This window comes from Chiloscyllium plagiosum, unplaced genomic scaffold (assembly GCF_037043375.1).
Source record: "Chiloscyllium plagiosum isolate Xiang-an unplaced genomic scaffold, Cpla_swu_hap1 HiC_scaffold_6, whole genome shotgun sequence".
Taxonomy (NCBI): Eukaryota; Metazoa; Chordata; class Chondrichthyes; order Orectolobiformes; family Hemiscylliidae; genus Chiloscyllium; species Chiloscyllium plagiosum.
Window position 1 is genome coordinate 56,779,192 of NW_028270144.1, and position 12,877 is coordinate 56,792,068.

The following is a 12,877-nucleotide window of genomic DNA, read 5'->3' on the forward strand; positions in this document are numbered from 1 at the left end:
GAATACAAAGAATACCAGATCAGAATCTTGATCATTTTCTCCACTTGGACCGGTTCAGACTGGACTTTGGAATTACAGGTAAGAGGATTGATTTGGTTCTCTAGCTGCACTTCACAGAAAAACAATCTCTAAAATTAGATCAAGTTAAAAATCACACAACACCAAGTTATAGTCCAACAGGTTTATTTGGAGGCACTAGCTTTCGAAGCACTGCTTCTTCACCAAGTGGTTGATGACCTGGTGTTGTTGATTTTTAACTTTGAACACCCCAATCCAACACCAGCTCTTCCAAATCATAAAATTAGATAGGTAGATGCAAGTCATTAAATGTCAGATTGTACACAATAATTTCAGTGTTTTCTGAGAAGAAATATAAGTGTTCCTAGAGGAGGGGCATTTCATAATATTTGATTTCACTTGCTCTGAAATTCAGAATACTTATATGTAGTTTTAATTTTAAAATGAGAGATTGACTTGTATTCCTTAAAGAGGGGCAGAAAACTGGAGTTGATGGGTTAGAAGGTACATTTTTGAAATAAAGTCTTTGCTGACACCACTGATAATTTCCGACTGTGCATGCTCACCTCACTTCTTCATTCTATGCATATGCAATAAAAAGCCAATTTTAAAACACATTAAAATACTTTGCTTGACACTTTTTACATGCACCAATCTAAACTCCGATTTAAATCTTTTCATTTTGTGTGTTTGCCAGCTTTTACTCAATACTTAAAAAGATTTGTTCAGCATTTTATGCATTGAATACATGTGCTCTTGAGTGTGGTGTTGCTTTCTGGAGCATAGCACTCACGCTGCTCTAATGCTGCAGTTTTGGTTATATTAGGTGACAATTTTCACTGGGGACAATGTTAATGAAGCGCATACATCAGATACCCTATCACTGTGTTTCAAGGAGGGGATGAACTACCTTAACACCCTGAGTGGATCTGATCTTTTGGTGACAGCCCCTTTGATCATCATCCTCCTCCCTCTGTCAGCTGTTTGCCTTGGTATATGTGACCTCTGTTCATTCTCCAAGTCGAGAGGAATGCCAATTACTATACCTTCTGAGTGCAACTAGTTGATGGAAAAGTTTTGAAATTAGCATAATCAATCAATATCTGAAACAGCAGAGCTTTAGCAATTTTAAAGCAGTTTAGAACGTACAAGTATTTAGCGCTACCATAGCAAAAAGTATCAAAAATCAGTAACTAATTTGAAAGTCATTGATGATTTTTAAATAGCACCAGTGGTAGTTCCATCCTGAAGAGTGTGATTAACAGACACTGTCAGCTAAAGCATTCAAAATAGCATTCCAAGTAGCAGTGTTGCATCAAAGCCATCACACCAACTGGAATCATGATCTGCCTGCACAGGAGGCTTACTTTGGGAACTCACTACACATACCCCAGTGCCCTCAACAATAGGACCTGTGGAACATCCCCAACCAGAAATGTTCACACATGCATCAGATGCCTGAAGTGAGTATTACAGACCTGAATTTTGTAACAGCACCCTGAGGAAAGTCTAATGGCTGGACTGGAATTATAAATTTTAAAGTGATATAAAAGCATATTGTTGTAAACAAATATCTACTGAACATGTGCAGAATTTGAACCAAATTTCCTTGCAAGTTTTCTTCAAATCACACACCACCTTAACTTGAAAAGCTGTCACTGTTCCTCCATCACTATTAGGTGAAAGCCATGGAAATCCCCCTTTAACAGCATTGTGGGGGATCACATATTGAACAATCGCTCGCTAATGAGAATGATTGTCCACCTGGAAAATTCTGTGTAATTAGTCATAGGTTCTGTGGATACTTGACTGACTGATGAGCTGAATCCCCAAGACCTACACCACATAGACTGCAACAGTTCAAGGTGGGCTGCACGGTGGCACAGTGGTTAGCACTGCTGCCTCACAGCGCCAGAGACCCGGGTTCAATTCCCGCCTCAGGCGACTGACTGTGTGGAGTTTGCACGTTCTCCCCGTGTCTGCGTGGGTTTCCTCCAGGTGCTCCGGTTTCCTCCCATCATCCAAAGATGTGCAGGATCAGGTGAATTGGCCATACTAAAAATTGCCCGTAGTGTTAGGTAAGGGGTAAATGTAGGGGTATGGGTGGGTTTCGCTTCGGCGGGTCGGTGTGGACTTGTTGGGCCGAAGGGCCTGTTTCCACACTGTAATCTAATCTAATGAAGGCTCATCACCACTTTCTCGAACAATTCGTTATGAGCAGTTAATGTTAGCCTTGTCAGCAACATCCACATTCCAGGAACAGATTTTTTTAAAATGCATATCGTTAATGAATTTCTAATGTTTTCAAAAATCTAGTTATAAAGTATAACCAATTTAATTGAATATTACCTTCACAAATCGTACTGCAGAATAATAAATCCAGGTGATACAATTTGAATCTCCAATACCAGGTCCTGATCTTTCTGGAACATTCCATCTGTAGACCTTGATTTGACCTAGAATAATACAGGATACTCTAATTTGAAATGATTTGGAGGTGCCGATATTGTCTGGGGTGTACAAAGTTAAAAATCACACAACACCAGGTTATAGTCCAACTGGTTTATTTCGAAGCGCTAGCTTTCGGAGCACAGCACACAACTACCTGATGAAGGAGCAGGGCTCTGAAAGCTAATGCTTCCTCCTTTGAAATGAGAAATACAAAAATGTTTTAAAAATTACACAGAAAATAAAATACTTTTGTCATAAATTTCCTGGATAGATTGTACCTAAAGATAGCTCATCCAGCAGTGATTAACAAGCCTCCCTAATATTACCAGTAAAAACTGTGAGGCTAAGGTATTAGAAAGAAATCAGAACATTTTTATGCAAAATGTAGTAAGACTGTTGCATAATGTAGCAGGAAAAGACACTGAAGCAACAATGCAAGTTCGTTAAAAAGACAGTTGGATCACTTTCAATAGAGACACTTGCAGTTTTATCTACGAGAAAGGGACCAGGTTTCCTCTCAATCTGCAGACCGTGGGCTACGAACAACCTGACAGTATTTCATACAGCCCAATATCTGTTTGGCCGGTGGATCAATTTACAGCTCATTTACAGGATTCCAAAAATTAACAATTACATAACCTTACACAAGGAGGATCAGAGAAAAGGAAAAGAAAAATCGAAAGAGAAAGTATTGTTTTTTTCGAATTCTGATTTGTTGTTTGAAGCCAGAGGTTCAAATACGGTCAAGTTTGGATGCAAGATGTCACAAACTGATGTTCCTCCAATGTGGCCCTTTTTACCCATGTGTGCTCCTGCAGGTTTATGGATAAGCCTATCAGCAGCAAACTTGGGACAGAACAGATCTGTGATTGGAAGGGCTGGGAGAGGCCCAAGGTCTGGGATCTGGGGATTGAAGGCTTTCAAACAGCCTCTGTCTGGGGGAGGAGGGGAAGGAAATGAGAGTCACAGCTTGGGGAGAATGCAATCAGAGTTGATGGCAGAAGGAAGCTGTGACTTGGGCAATCACTGTACAAGGGAATGATAGGCTGCTAAGTCACTCCTGCTAATTGTACTTTTACATGGAACACAGGAATATCAGCTCAAAAATAGGCCATTCAGCCCCTCAAACCTATTCCACCACTTAATGAGACCATGGCTGTTCGGTGGTCTAACATCACATGCCTGCCTTTAGTTCATATATGTTATGTATCTCAGATTTAAAATTAACAACTGATCTGTCACCAACTGTTATTCGTAAAAGATACATCTACCAGCCTTTGTGTGTTGAAGTGCTTCCCAACATATCTCGTATGGTTTGGCCCTAAGTTATAGATTATTGTCGTTGTGGGTATGTTTGCCAAAATGCAGATGTTTCTTCCCCTTTTGAGGTGACATCTTCAGTAAATTATGCTCGAAATCTAGAATCGCCAACCAGTACAAATAGTTTATCTTTATACTCAGTCATATCCTGTTTGTTAAAGTTTAGAAGGTTAAGGGCTGATCTGATCAAAGTCTTCAAGATACTAACAGGATAAAACTTTGATTAGATCAGCCCTTAACCTTCTAAATTCTCACAAAAATAGGCCTAATTTGTATAATTGTCCCTCATTACTTAACTCAAGAAGTCCAGGTGTCATTCTTGTAAACCTGCATTGTACTCCCTCCAAGACCACCCATCCTTTCTATAGTATAGTATAAGACTAACAGGAGTGAGCCATTCGGTCCTTCGAGCCTGCTCCATCATTCAATAGGATCATGGTTAATCGGACGCTCTTCATGTCCACTTTCCTGCCCTTTTCTCATAACCCTCGATTCCCCAAGTGATCAAGAATCTATCTCAGCCTCAAATAGACACAAGGACTCTGTCCCCCCAGCTCTTTGTGGCAAGGAGTTCTAAAGACTCACAACCCTCTGAAAGAAGAAATCCCTCCTCATCTCAGTCTTAAACTGGCATCCTTTTATTCTGAGAATATGCACTTTGGTCAGAGATTCTCCCATGAGGGGAAACATTGTCTCTGCATTTATCCTGTCAAGCCCCATAAGATTCTTATATTTCAATGAGATCACCTCTCATTCTTCTAAATTCCAGTGAATCGAGTTCCAGCCTTTGCTCATAAGACAATCCCTCTAAACCGGAGATCATCCTCATTAATATTTTCTGAACTGCCTCCAAATATTTTCTCACTAGCACCTTATACAGTTGCAAAAAGACTTACATCCCTTGAAATAAGGGCCAACATTCCATTTGCCTTCCTGATTACATGCTGCACCTGTGTGCTAGCTTTCTTTGTATTGTGCACAAGGAATGCTAAGTCCCTATGCTTTACAGCCTTTTACGGTTTTTCTCTATTTAAGTAATACTGTTCTGTTGTTCTTCCTTCCAAAATGCACAATTTCTTATTTCCCCTCATGATACTCCATTTATCAACCTTTTTTGCCCACTTAAAGTATCAAAATCTCTCTGAAAATGGTTTGTATCCCCCTTGCAACCAGCTTTCCATTTGTGTGTCAATCTCACTTCTGGCTACTATACATTTGCTTCCTTCCTCAAAAATCATCAATATATTATTGTAAACAGTTGCAGTCCCAACACTGATTCCTGTGGGACCCTATTGGTCACAGGTCACCAACCCAGAAAAACAACCCTTTATCTCCACTCACTGTTTCCTGCCCATTAACCTATTCTTTATTCATGACACAAAGTTACTTCCAACACCATTGGCTCTTATCTTATGGCTTAACCTTTTGTGAGATACCTTGTTGAATGTCTCCTCAAAGTCCAAATACAATATATATACTGACTCCCCTCTATCCACACTTTTTTGAGAATATCTCAACTACTCTAACAAATTAATGAGACATTATTTCCCTTTCATGAAGCCATGCTGACTCTGCTCGATTAGATTATGATCATCCAAATGATCTGCCTTTACCTCCTCCATAGTTGATTCCAATACTTATGCAATAATGTTAGACTAATCAGCATTTTGTTATCCATGTTTTGCTCCCCCTCCCTTTTTGAATAGGTTTGTCACATAGGCAGTTTTCCAATCCTGGAGTAAAAGGATCATAGAATCATACAGCATGGATACAGACCCCACGGTCTAATCAGTCCATGCCAAATATCATTCCAAACTAAACTCATGCCAATTGCCTGCTCCTGGCCCTTATTCCTCCAAACCTTCCCTATTCAGGTATTTATCCAAATGTCTTTTAAACATTGTGCTTGTATCCACATCTACCACTTCCTCAGGAAGTTCATTCCACATGCGAATCACCTTCTGTGTTCAAAATTTGCTTCTCATGTCTTTTTAAAATCTTTCTCCTCTCACCATAAAAATGTGCCCCTTATCTTGAAATCCCCACATCCTATGGAAGATACAATACCTCTGATTATATTATAAATGTCTATAAGGCTACATTTCAACCCTCTACATTCCAATGAAAGAAGTCCCAGCTTATCCAGCTTTCCTTCACAGCTGAAACCTTCCATACCCGGCAACATCCTGGTACATCTCTTCCGAACCTCTCCAACTGAATAATATCCTTCCTATAACTAGGTGACCAGAACTGGATATGGTCTTCCAGAGAAGGACTTCTGCACAAAATGTTGACTCTCCTGCTCCTCAGGTGCTGCCTGACCTGCTGTGCTTTTCCAGCACCACACGTTTTGACTCATTCCAGAACAGGCCTTAGCAATGTCCTGTACAGCCTCAAAATGACTTCCAACTCCTATATTCAAAGGATTCAGCATTGAAGGTAAGTGTGCCAAATCCATTTTAACCACCATGAATGTGATACAAACTTCAAAGAATTATGTGCTTGCACCCCTAAATTAATCTGTTCTACAATACTACCCAAGGCCCTACCATGTACTGCATAATTCCTATACTTATTTGTTGTACCAAAATGCAATACCTCGCATTTATCCAGATTGAACACCATCTGTCATTTTTCAGCCCATTGACTATTTGATAAAAATCCCTTTGTAATCTTAGAAAACCTTCTTCACTCTTCACTATGCCATCAATTTTGGTGTTGTCGGCAAACTTACTAACCACGCCTCTATATCTCATCCAAATAATTTATATAAATTACAAACAATAAAGGACGCAGAACCGATCCATGTGGAGCACCACTGGTGACAGGCCTCCAATCTGAAAAGCAACCCTCTACCACCACTATGTCTCTTGCCTTTAGTCCAATTATTTATCCAATTGGCAAGCTCACCCTTAATCCCTTGTGACCTCATTTTCCTACTAAGTCTACCGTCTGGAACTTTTACTAAAGTCCAGTTAAACAACACATACTGCTCTGCCCTCATCAATCTGATATTTCTCCAGAATCCATGGATTTTTTGGAAAATTACAACTGGAAAATGCACATGCAATCTTTGTAGCTACCTCATTTAGGATCCTAGGATAAAAGTCATTAGGGCCAGAAGATTTATCTGCCTTCAGCTCCAATTAGTTTGTCTACTTCTCTACTTCTCTAATGATGGAGATTGTACTTAATTCCTCTCCCATATTCTTTAGTAAATGTTTGAAGTATCATCATAAAAAATGATGCAAAATATATGTCAAGTCCTCTGCCATTTCTTTGATCCCCAATATCATCTCCCCAGATTAATCTTCTCAGAAGCCTATGTTCACTTTGACATCCCTCATTCATTATGTATGTAACACAGCTCTTACTGTTAGCTTTTATATTCCTCACGAGTTTGCCCACATATTTTATTTCTGTCTTTGTTATAATGTTTGACCACCTTTGCTAGATTTTATTTTTTTTCACTGTAGGATGTGGGTGTTGCTGGCTGCCCAGCAGTTATTGCCCATCCCTAGTTGCCCTTGAGAAGCTGCCTGATGTGGGTTGACCCACCTCCTGACTCCTAAAGCCTGTCCATCATCTATAAGACACAAGTCAAGAGTGTGATGGAATACTCCCCATTTGTCTGGTTGAGTGCTGCACCAACAACAGTCAAGAAACTTGACATCACCTAGGACAAAGCAGCCTGCTTGAATGACCGTATATCCACAAGTATCCACTTCTTCCACCACTACCACTCAGTAGCAGTAGGGTATATTATCTCCAAGATGCAGTACAGAAATTCATCAAAGATTCTGGTCTCCAAATTTGAGAAAAGACATTCTGGCTATTGAGGGAGTGCAGCGTAGGTTCACGAGGTCAATTCCTGGAATGGCAGGATTACCTTACACTGAAAGACTGAAGCGACTGGGTTTGTATACCTTTGAGTTTCGAAGACTGAGAGGGGATCTGATTGAGACGTATAAGATTATGAAAGGATTGGACACTCTGGCAATAGGAAACATATTTCCACTGATGGGTGAGTGCCGAACCAGAGGACACAGCTTAAAAATACGGGGAAGACCATTTAGGACAGAGCTCAGGAGAAACGTCTTCACCCAGAGAGTGGTGGCTGTGTGGAATGCTCTGCCCCAGAGGGCAGTGGAGGCCCACTCTCTGGATTCATTTAAGAAAGAGTTGGATAGAGCTCTCCAAGATAGTGGAATCAAGGGTTATGGAGATAAGGCAGGAACAGGATACTGATTAGGAATGATCAGCCATGATTATATTGAATGGCGGTGCAAGCTTGAAGGGCAGAATGGCCTACTCCTGCACCTATTGTCTATTGTCTATTATCCCAGACAGCACCTCCCAAACCTATGACCACTTCCATTGGCAATAGGGAGTGACTTCGAGGATTTTAACCCAGCCGACTGTCTGTGTGGAGTTTGTACATTCTCCAGTGTCTGCTTGGGTTTCTTCCAGGTGCTCAGGTTTCCTCCCTCAGTCCAAAAATGTGCAGGTCAGGTGAACTGCTTGGTAGTGTGGATGAGCAGAGGGATCTTGGTGTCCATGTACACAGATCTCTGAAAGTTGCCACCCAGGTAAATAGTGCGGTGAGGAAGGCATATGGCGTACTGGCTTTTATTGGTAGAGGAATTGAGTTCCGGAGTCCTGAGGTCATGATGCAGTTGTATAAGACTCTGGTGCGGCCGCATCTGGAATATTGTGTGCAGTTTTGGTCGCCATACTATAGGAAGGATGTGGAGGCACTGGAACGGGTGCAGAGGAGGTTTACCAGGATGTTGCCTGGTATGGAAGGAAGATCGTATGAGGAAAGACTGAGACACTTGGGGCTGTTTTCATTAGAGAAAAGAAGGTTTATGGGTGACTTGATTGAGGTGTACAAGATGATTAGGGGGTTAGATAGGGTTGACAGTGTGAACCTTTTCCCGCGTATGGAGTCGGGTATTACAAGGGGGCATAGCTTTAAATTAAGGGGGGGTAGATATAGGACTGAAGTTAGGGGTAGGTTCTTCACTCAGCGAGTCGTAAGTTCATGGAATGCCCTGCCAGTAGCAGTGGTGGACTCTCCCTCTTTATGGGCATTTAAGCGGGCATTGGATAGGTATATGGAGGATAGTGGGTTAGTATAGGTTAGGTGGGCTTGGATCGGCGCAACATCGAGGGCCAAAGGGCCTGTACTGCGCTGTATTCTTCTATGTTCTATGTTCTATAACTGGCCATGCTAAATTGCCTGTAGTGATAGGTGAAGGGGTAAATGTAGGGGAATAGGTCTGGGTGGGTTGCGCTTAGGCGGGTCAGTGTGGACTTGTTGGGCCGAAGGGCCTGTTTCCACCCTGTATGTAATCTAATCAATAGTGAATGAACGATGATTTATTTCCAAGTCAGGATGGTGAGTGGCTTGAAGGGGAATTCGGAGGTGGTCATGTTCCCTGCCCTGTCTTTCTAAATGGAAGTGGTCATAGGTTTGGGAGGTGCTGTCTTAGGAGCTTTGATGAATTTCTGTACTGCATCTTGGAGATAATATACCCTGCTGCTACAGAGTAGTAGTGGTGGAGGAAGTGGATATTTGTGGATATAGGGCCAATCAAGCAGGCTGCTTTGTCCTAGATGATGTCAAGTTTCTTGACTGTTGTTGGTGCTGCACTCAACCAGGCAAGTGGGGAGTATTCCATCACACTCTCGACTTTGTGCCTTATAGATGATGGACAGGCTTTAGGAATCAGGAGGGGAGTTATTCACAGCAGTATTCCTAACCACTGACCTGTTCTTGTCGGCATTGTTTTAATGTAGCAAGTCCAGTTGAATTTCTGTTTTGTGATAACCACCAGATCATTGATAGTTGGTGATTCAATGAATGTAAAGGGTTAGTGGTTATATTGTCTCTTATTGGTGACGGTCATAGCTTGGCATTTGTGGGGTATGAATGTTACATACAACTAATCAGCCCAGGCCTGGATATCATCCAGAACCTGTTGCATTTGGACATGGACTGCTTCAGTATCTGAGGAGTCATGAATGATAATGAACATTGCATAATCATCAGTGAACATCCCAACTTCGGATCTTATGATGGAAGAGAGCTCATTGGTGAAGCAGCGAAGATTGTTGGGCCAACGACACTACTCTGAGGAACTCCTGTAGAGACATCCTCGAGCTTAGATTACTGATCTCCAACAACCATGACCATCTTCCTAGGTGTCAGATATGACTTCAACCACTGGCGAATTTGCCCCCAATACTGACAGATTCCAGTTTTGTTAAGGTTCCTTGATGCCACACTCTGTGAAGGGCTGTCACTCTCACCTCATCTCTAGAATTTAGCTTTTTTTGTCCATGTTTGAACCAAAGCTGTAATGAGATCAGGAGCTGGGTAGCTCTGGCAGAACCGAAAATGGGCATCACTGAGCAGGTGCTGATTGATAACACTATTGATGACAGTTTCCATCACTTTACTGATGATTGAGAGCAGACTGATAAGGCGCTAATTGGCTGGGTTGGATTTGCCCCGTCTTTTATTTACAGGACATGCTTCAGCAATTTTCCACATTGTTGGATAAATGCCAGGGTTGTAACTGTACTGGAAGAGTTGACTATGGGAGTAGCAAGTGTTGGAGTACATGCCTTCAGTAGTATTGCCGGAATGTTGCCAGGGCCTATAGCTTTTGCAGTATCCAGTGTCTCCAGCCATTTATTGATATCACATGGAGTGAATCGAATTGGCTGAAGACTGGTATCTGTAATGCTGGGGACCACTGGAGACGGCCCAAGATGGATCATCCCCTCAGCAATCCTGGTAGAAGGTTGTTGTGAAAGCTTCAGCCCTATGTTCTGCACACGAGTTGGGCTCTTCCATCATTGAGGATGGGACATTTTTGAAACTTCCCCCTCCAGCGAGTTGTTTAATTGTTCCCTGTCATTCATGACTGGATGTGACAGGACTCAGAACTCAGATTTGATCCATTGATTACTGGATCGCTTAGCTCTGCCTATCAGCTGCTGCTTATGCTGTTTGGCATGTAAGTAGTCTTGTTTGGTGGCTTAAAAATGAAAACTTATCTCAGTCTTTAAGGTCTGCTTACTCCAATTTTTAACAAAATAAAAATCACTTTTTACCAAAATGTACTTGAGCCTCTCTGCAAAACATAACTTATCCATCTTCATTTCAATATGAATTTATTGTTGAAATAATAGTGTTGGTGGAAATTATTGGCAAGCCATGCCGCATACATTATTTTCATAAAATTAAAGGGAACAGAGTAAGGGAGGCATAGGTAGAGGGGTAAGAGAGACCAAGGAGGACTTTGGAGAGGGGAGAAGGTGTGAGAAAGACATGAAAAGGGAAAGTAGGAAAACGATGGAGTGTGGGGGAGGCAATGGGGAGAGGTAGAGTAGGAAAGCAGGACATGAAAGGTTGAAACACCAAGCTGGAAGTCAACTCACTTCCTACCCCCATTTTCACATAAGTTCTTCCATATCTAACTCACTGGGTGCCCCATCTGAGGCAACCCATAGTCAGCATTAGTTAAACCTAACTCGGAGGTTTGGTCCCAACCTCTACTCCTTTTCCTGGTGATCATGAATTGGAGCGGATTCTTTTTCTCTTTTAAGCTCTTCTTTAACCAAAAATGCAATAAGACTTGGTGCTTGACAATTTTCAATGGTCATTTCTATTAAATACTAATTTTAAATATCAGTTTATTGCCTTTGAATTTATTTCTATAAAGTCCATGGTTACTTTTCTAGCAATCCTTTATTTCTGCAATCTGCTCACTAGCCCTCGATAAGGAGAAAAATTCAAACGTGCCTCTCATCAGCCCCAAATGTGAATAAGGTGGACATTTCTGTTAGCACAATAGCCATTTCCTATTCCTAAAACATCTTATATTCTTAAAATTATGGGTTTCAATATTTTTATGGATTACACATGGACAGACAAATTAGGTAGAGAAGTAGGCATCATTGCCAGTCCAGCCTGCTGTGCCATTCAACAAGATCATTGCTGATCGGTCCGGAATCTTTGATAACCTTTTACCCCTTTCCTTATCAACGATCTATCTACTTCTGCCTCAAGATATTCAAAGACTGCTTCCAAAGTCTTTTGGGCAACAGAGTTCTAAAGACTCACAACCCTCTGTGAGACACATTTCTCCTTAGCTTTCACACAAATTGACAATTTTCTATCCAGACCAATATATTGACCTGCTCACTACCACCTTCTCAAGAACAATCAAGGATGGCAGATAAATGTTGACCTTGCCTATCAATGAACAGAAAGAAACAAATGTATTTTGAACCTTGCTGAAAAAGACACATTTCATCATGCATTCTTCAGGACAACTTGCAAGAATACCAAATAAATGTGAAACTAAGATTCATACTGTATTAGACAGAGCTCTGATTGGTACACATTTTAGCTGTGTAGAATGCCAGTTAGTCATTGACAGTTAACTGCCAGGCCTATTTAAATTGGGGTAATCTGCCATTTAAGTAACTTTGAAATTATTATAGGCTCAGAACCATCACTTTCAATGTACAGTTACGATTTAAGCAGATACTTCGAGATATGTAATTTTGAAGCTAATGAATTTCAAAAATGAAGTTAGTGAATGAAGAAAATTGTACAATGTAACTCACCTGGCTTAGTAACTGGTACTTTGAGATGTTTTCCACTGTTTACCTCTTCTGCACCATGTGGATGGATAGAGTAAGGAAAGGAAGCTAAATTTTTAAATATAACCACGATACTGTCACCAACCTCTGCTCGAATAATTGGACCTAAGTGTGCAAGATCATACAAAATAGGATTGGTTAGTTGCAACCAGACAGCTGTAAGTGCAACACACAAGGAAGATCTTCAAACTAAAATCTAAATTCACTTCCTAATTAATCTTCCCATTGCTCCTACTTCAAATTTAAAACCTATTCAATTGGTGAGATATACTTCTTAGTCACAAGAAAACTCAAAGTTTTCATTTGAACATAATTTTAAATGCTAATTCACCATTGGTATCATTGCAGCACCTTAGCTTAATTCATTCTACACATACTGAAAACAACCAATGCTGGAGATCAGAGC

The 12,877-nt window shown here is 41.0% G+C and overlaps 1 protein-coding gene across 4 annotated transcripts in view; it reads right to left on the reverse strand.

Annotated features, from left to right (window-relative positions):
- Nucleotides 1-12,877, reverse strand: part of LOC122550573 (ferroxidase HEPHL1) — a 141,941-nt gene that overhangs the window by 41,819 nt on the left and 87,245 nt on the right. For 3 of the 4 annotated variants that reach the window (XM_043691507.2, XM_043691508.2, XM_043691505.2), the window contains 2 exons: nt 12,436-12,576; nt 2,368-2,474 (listed from right to left, as the gene is read on the reverse strand). In XM_043691507.2, the coding sequence (XP_043547442.1) occupies nt 2,368-2,474; nt 12,436-12,576 (248 nt within the window). Of the gene's footprint in view, nt 1-711; nt 1,078-2,367; nt 2,475-12,435; nt 12,577-12,877 lie in introns of those variants that run through there. The other variant, XM_043691509.2, reaches the window with a different exon arrangement.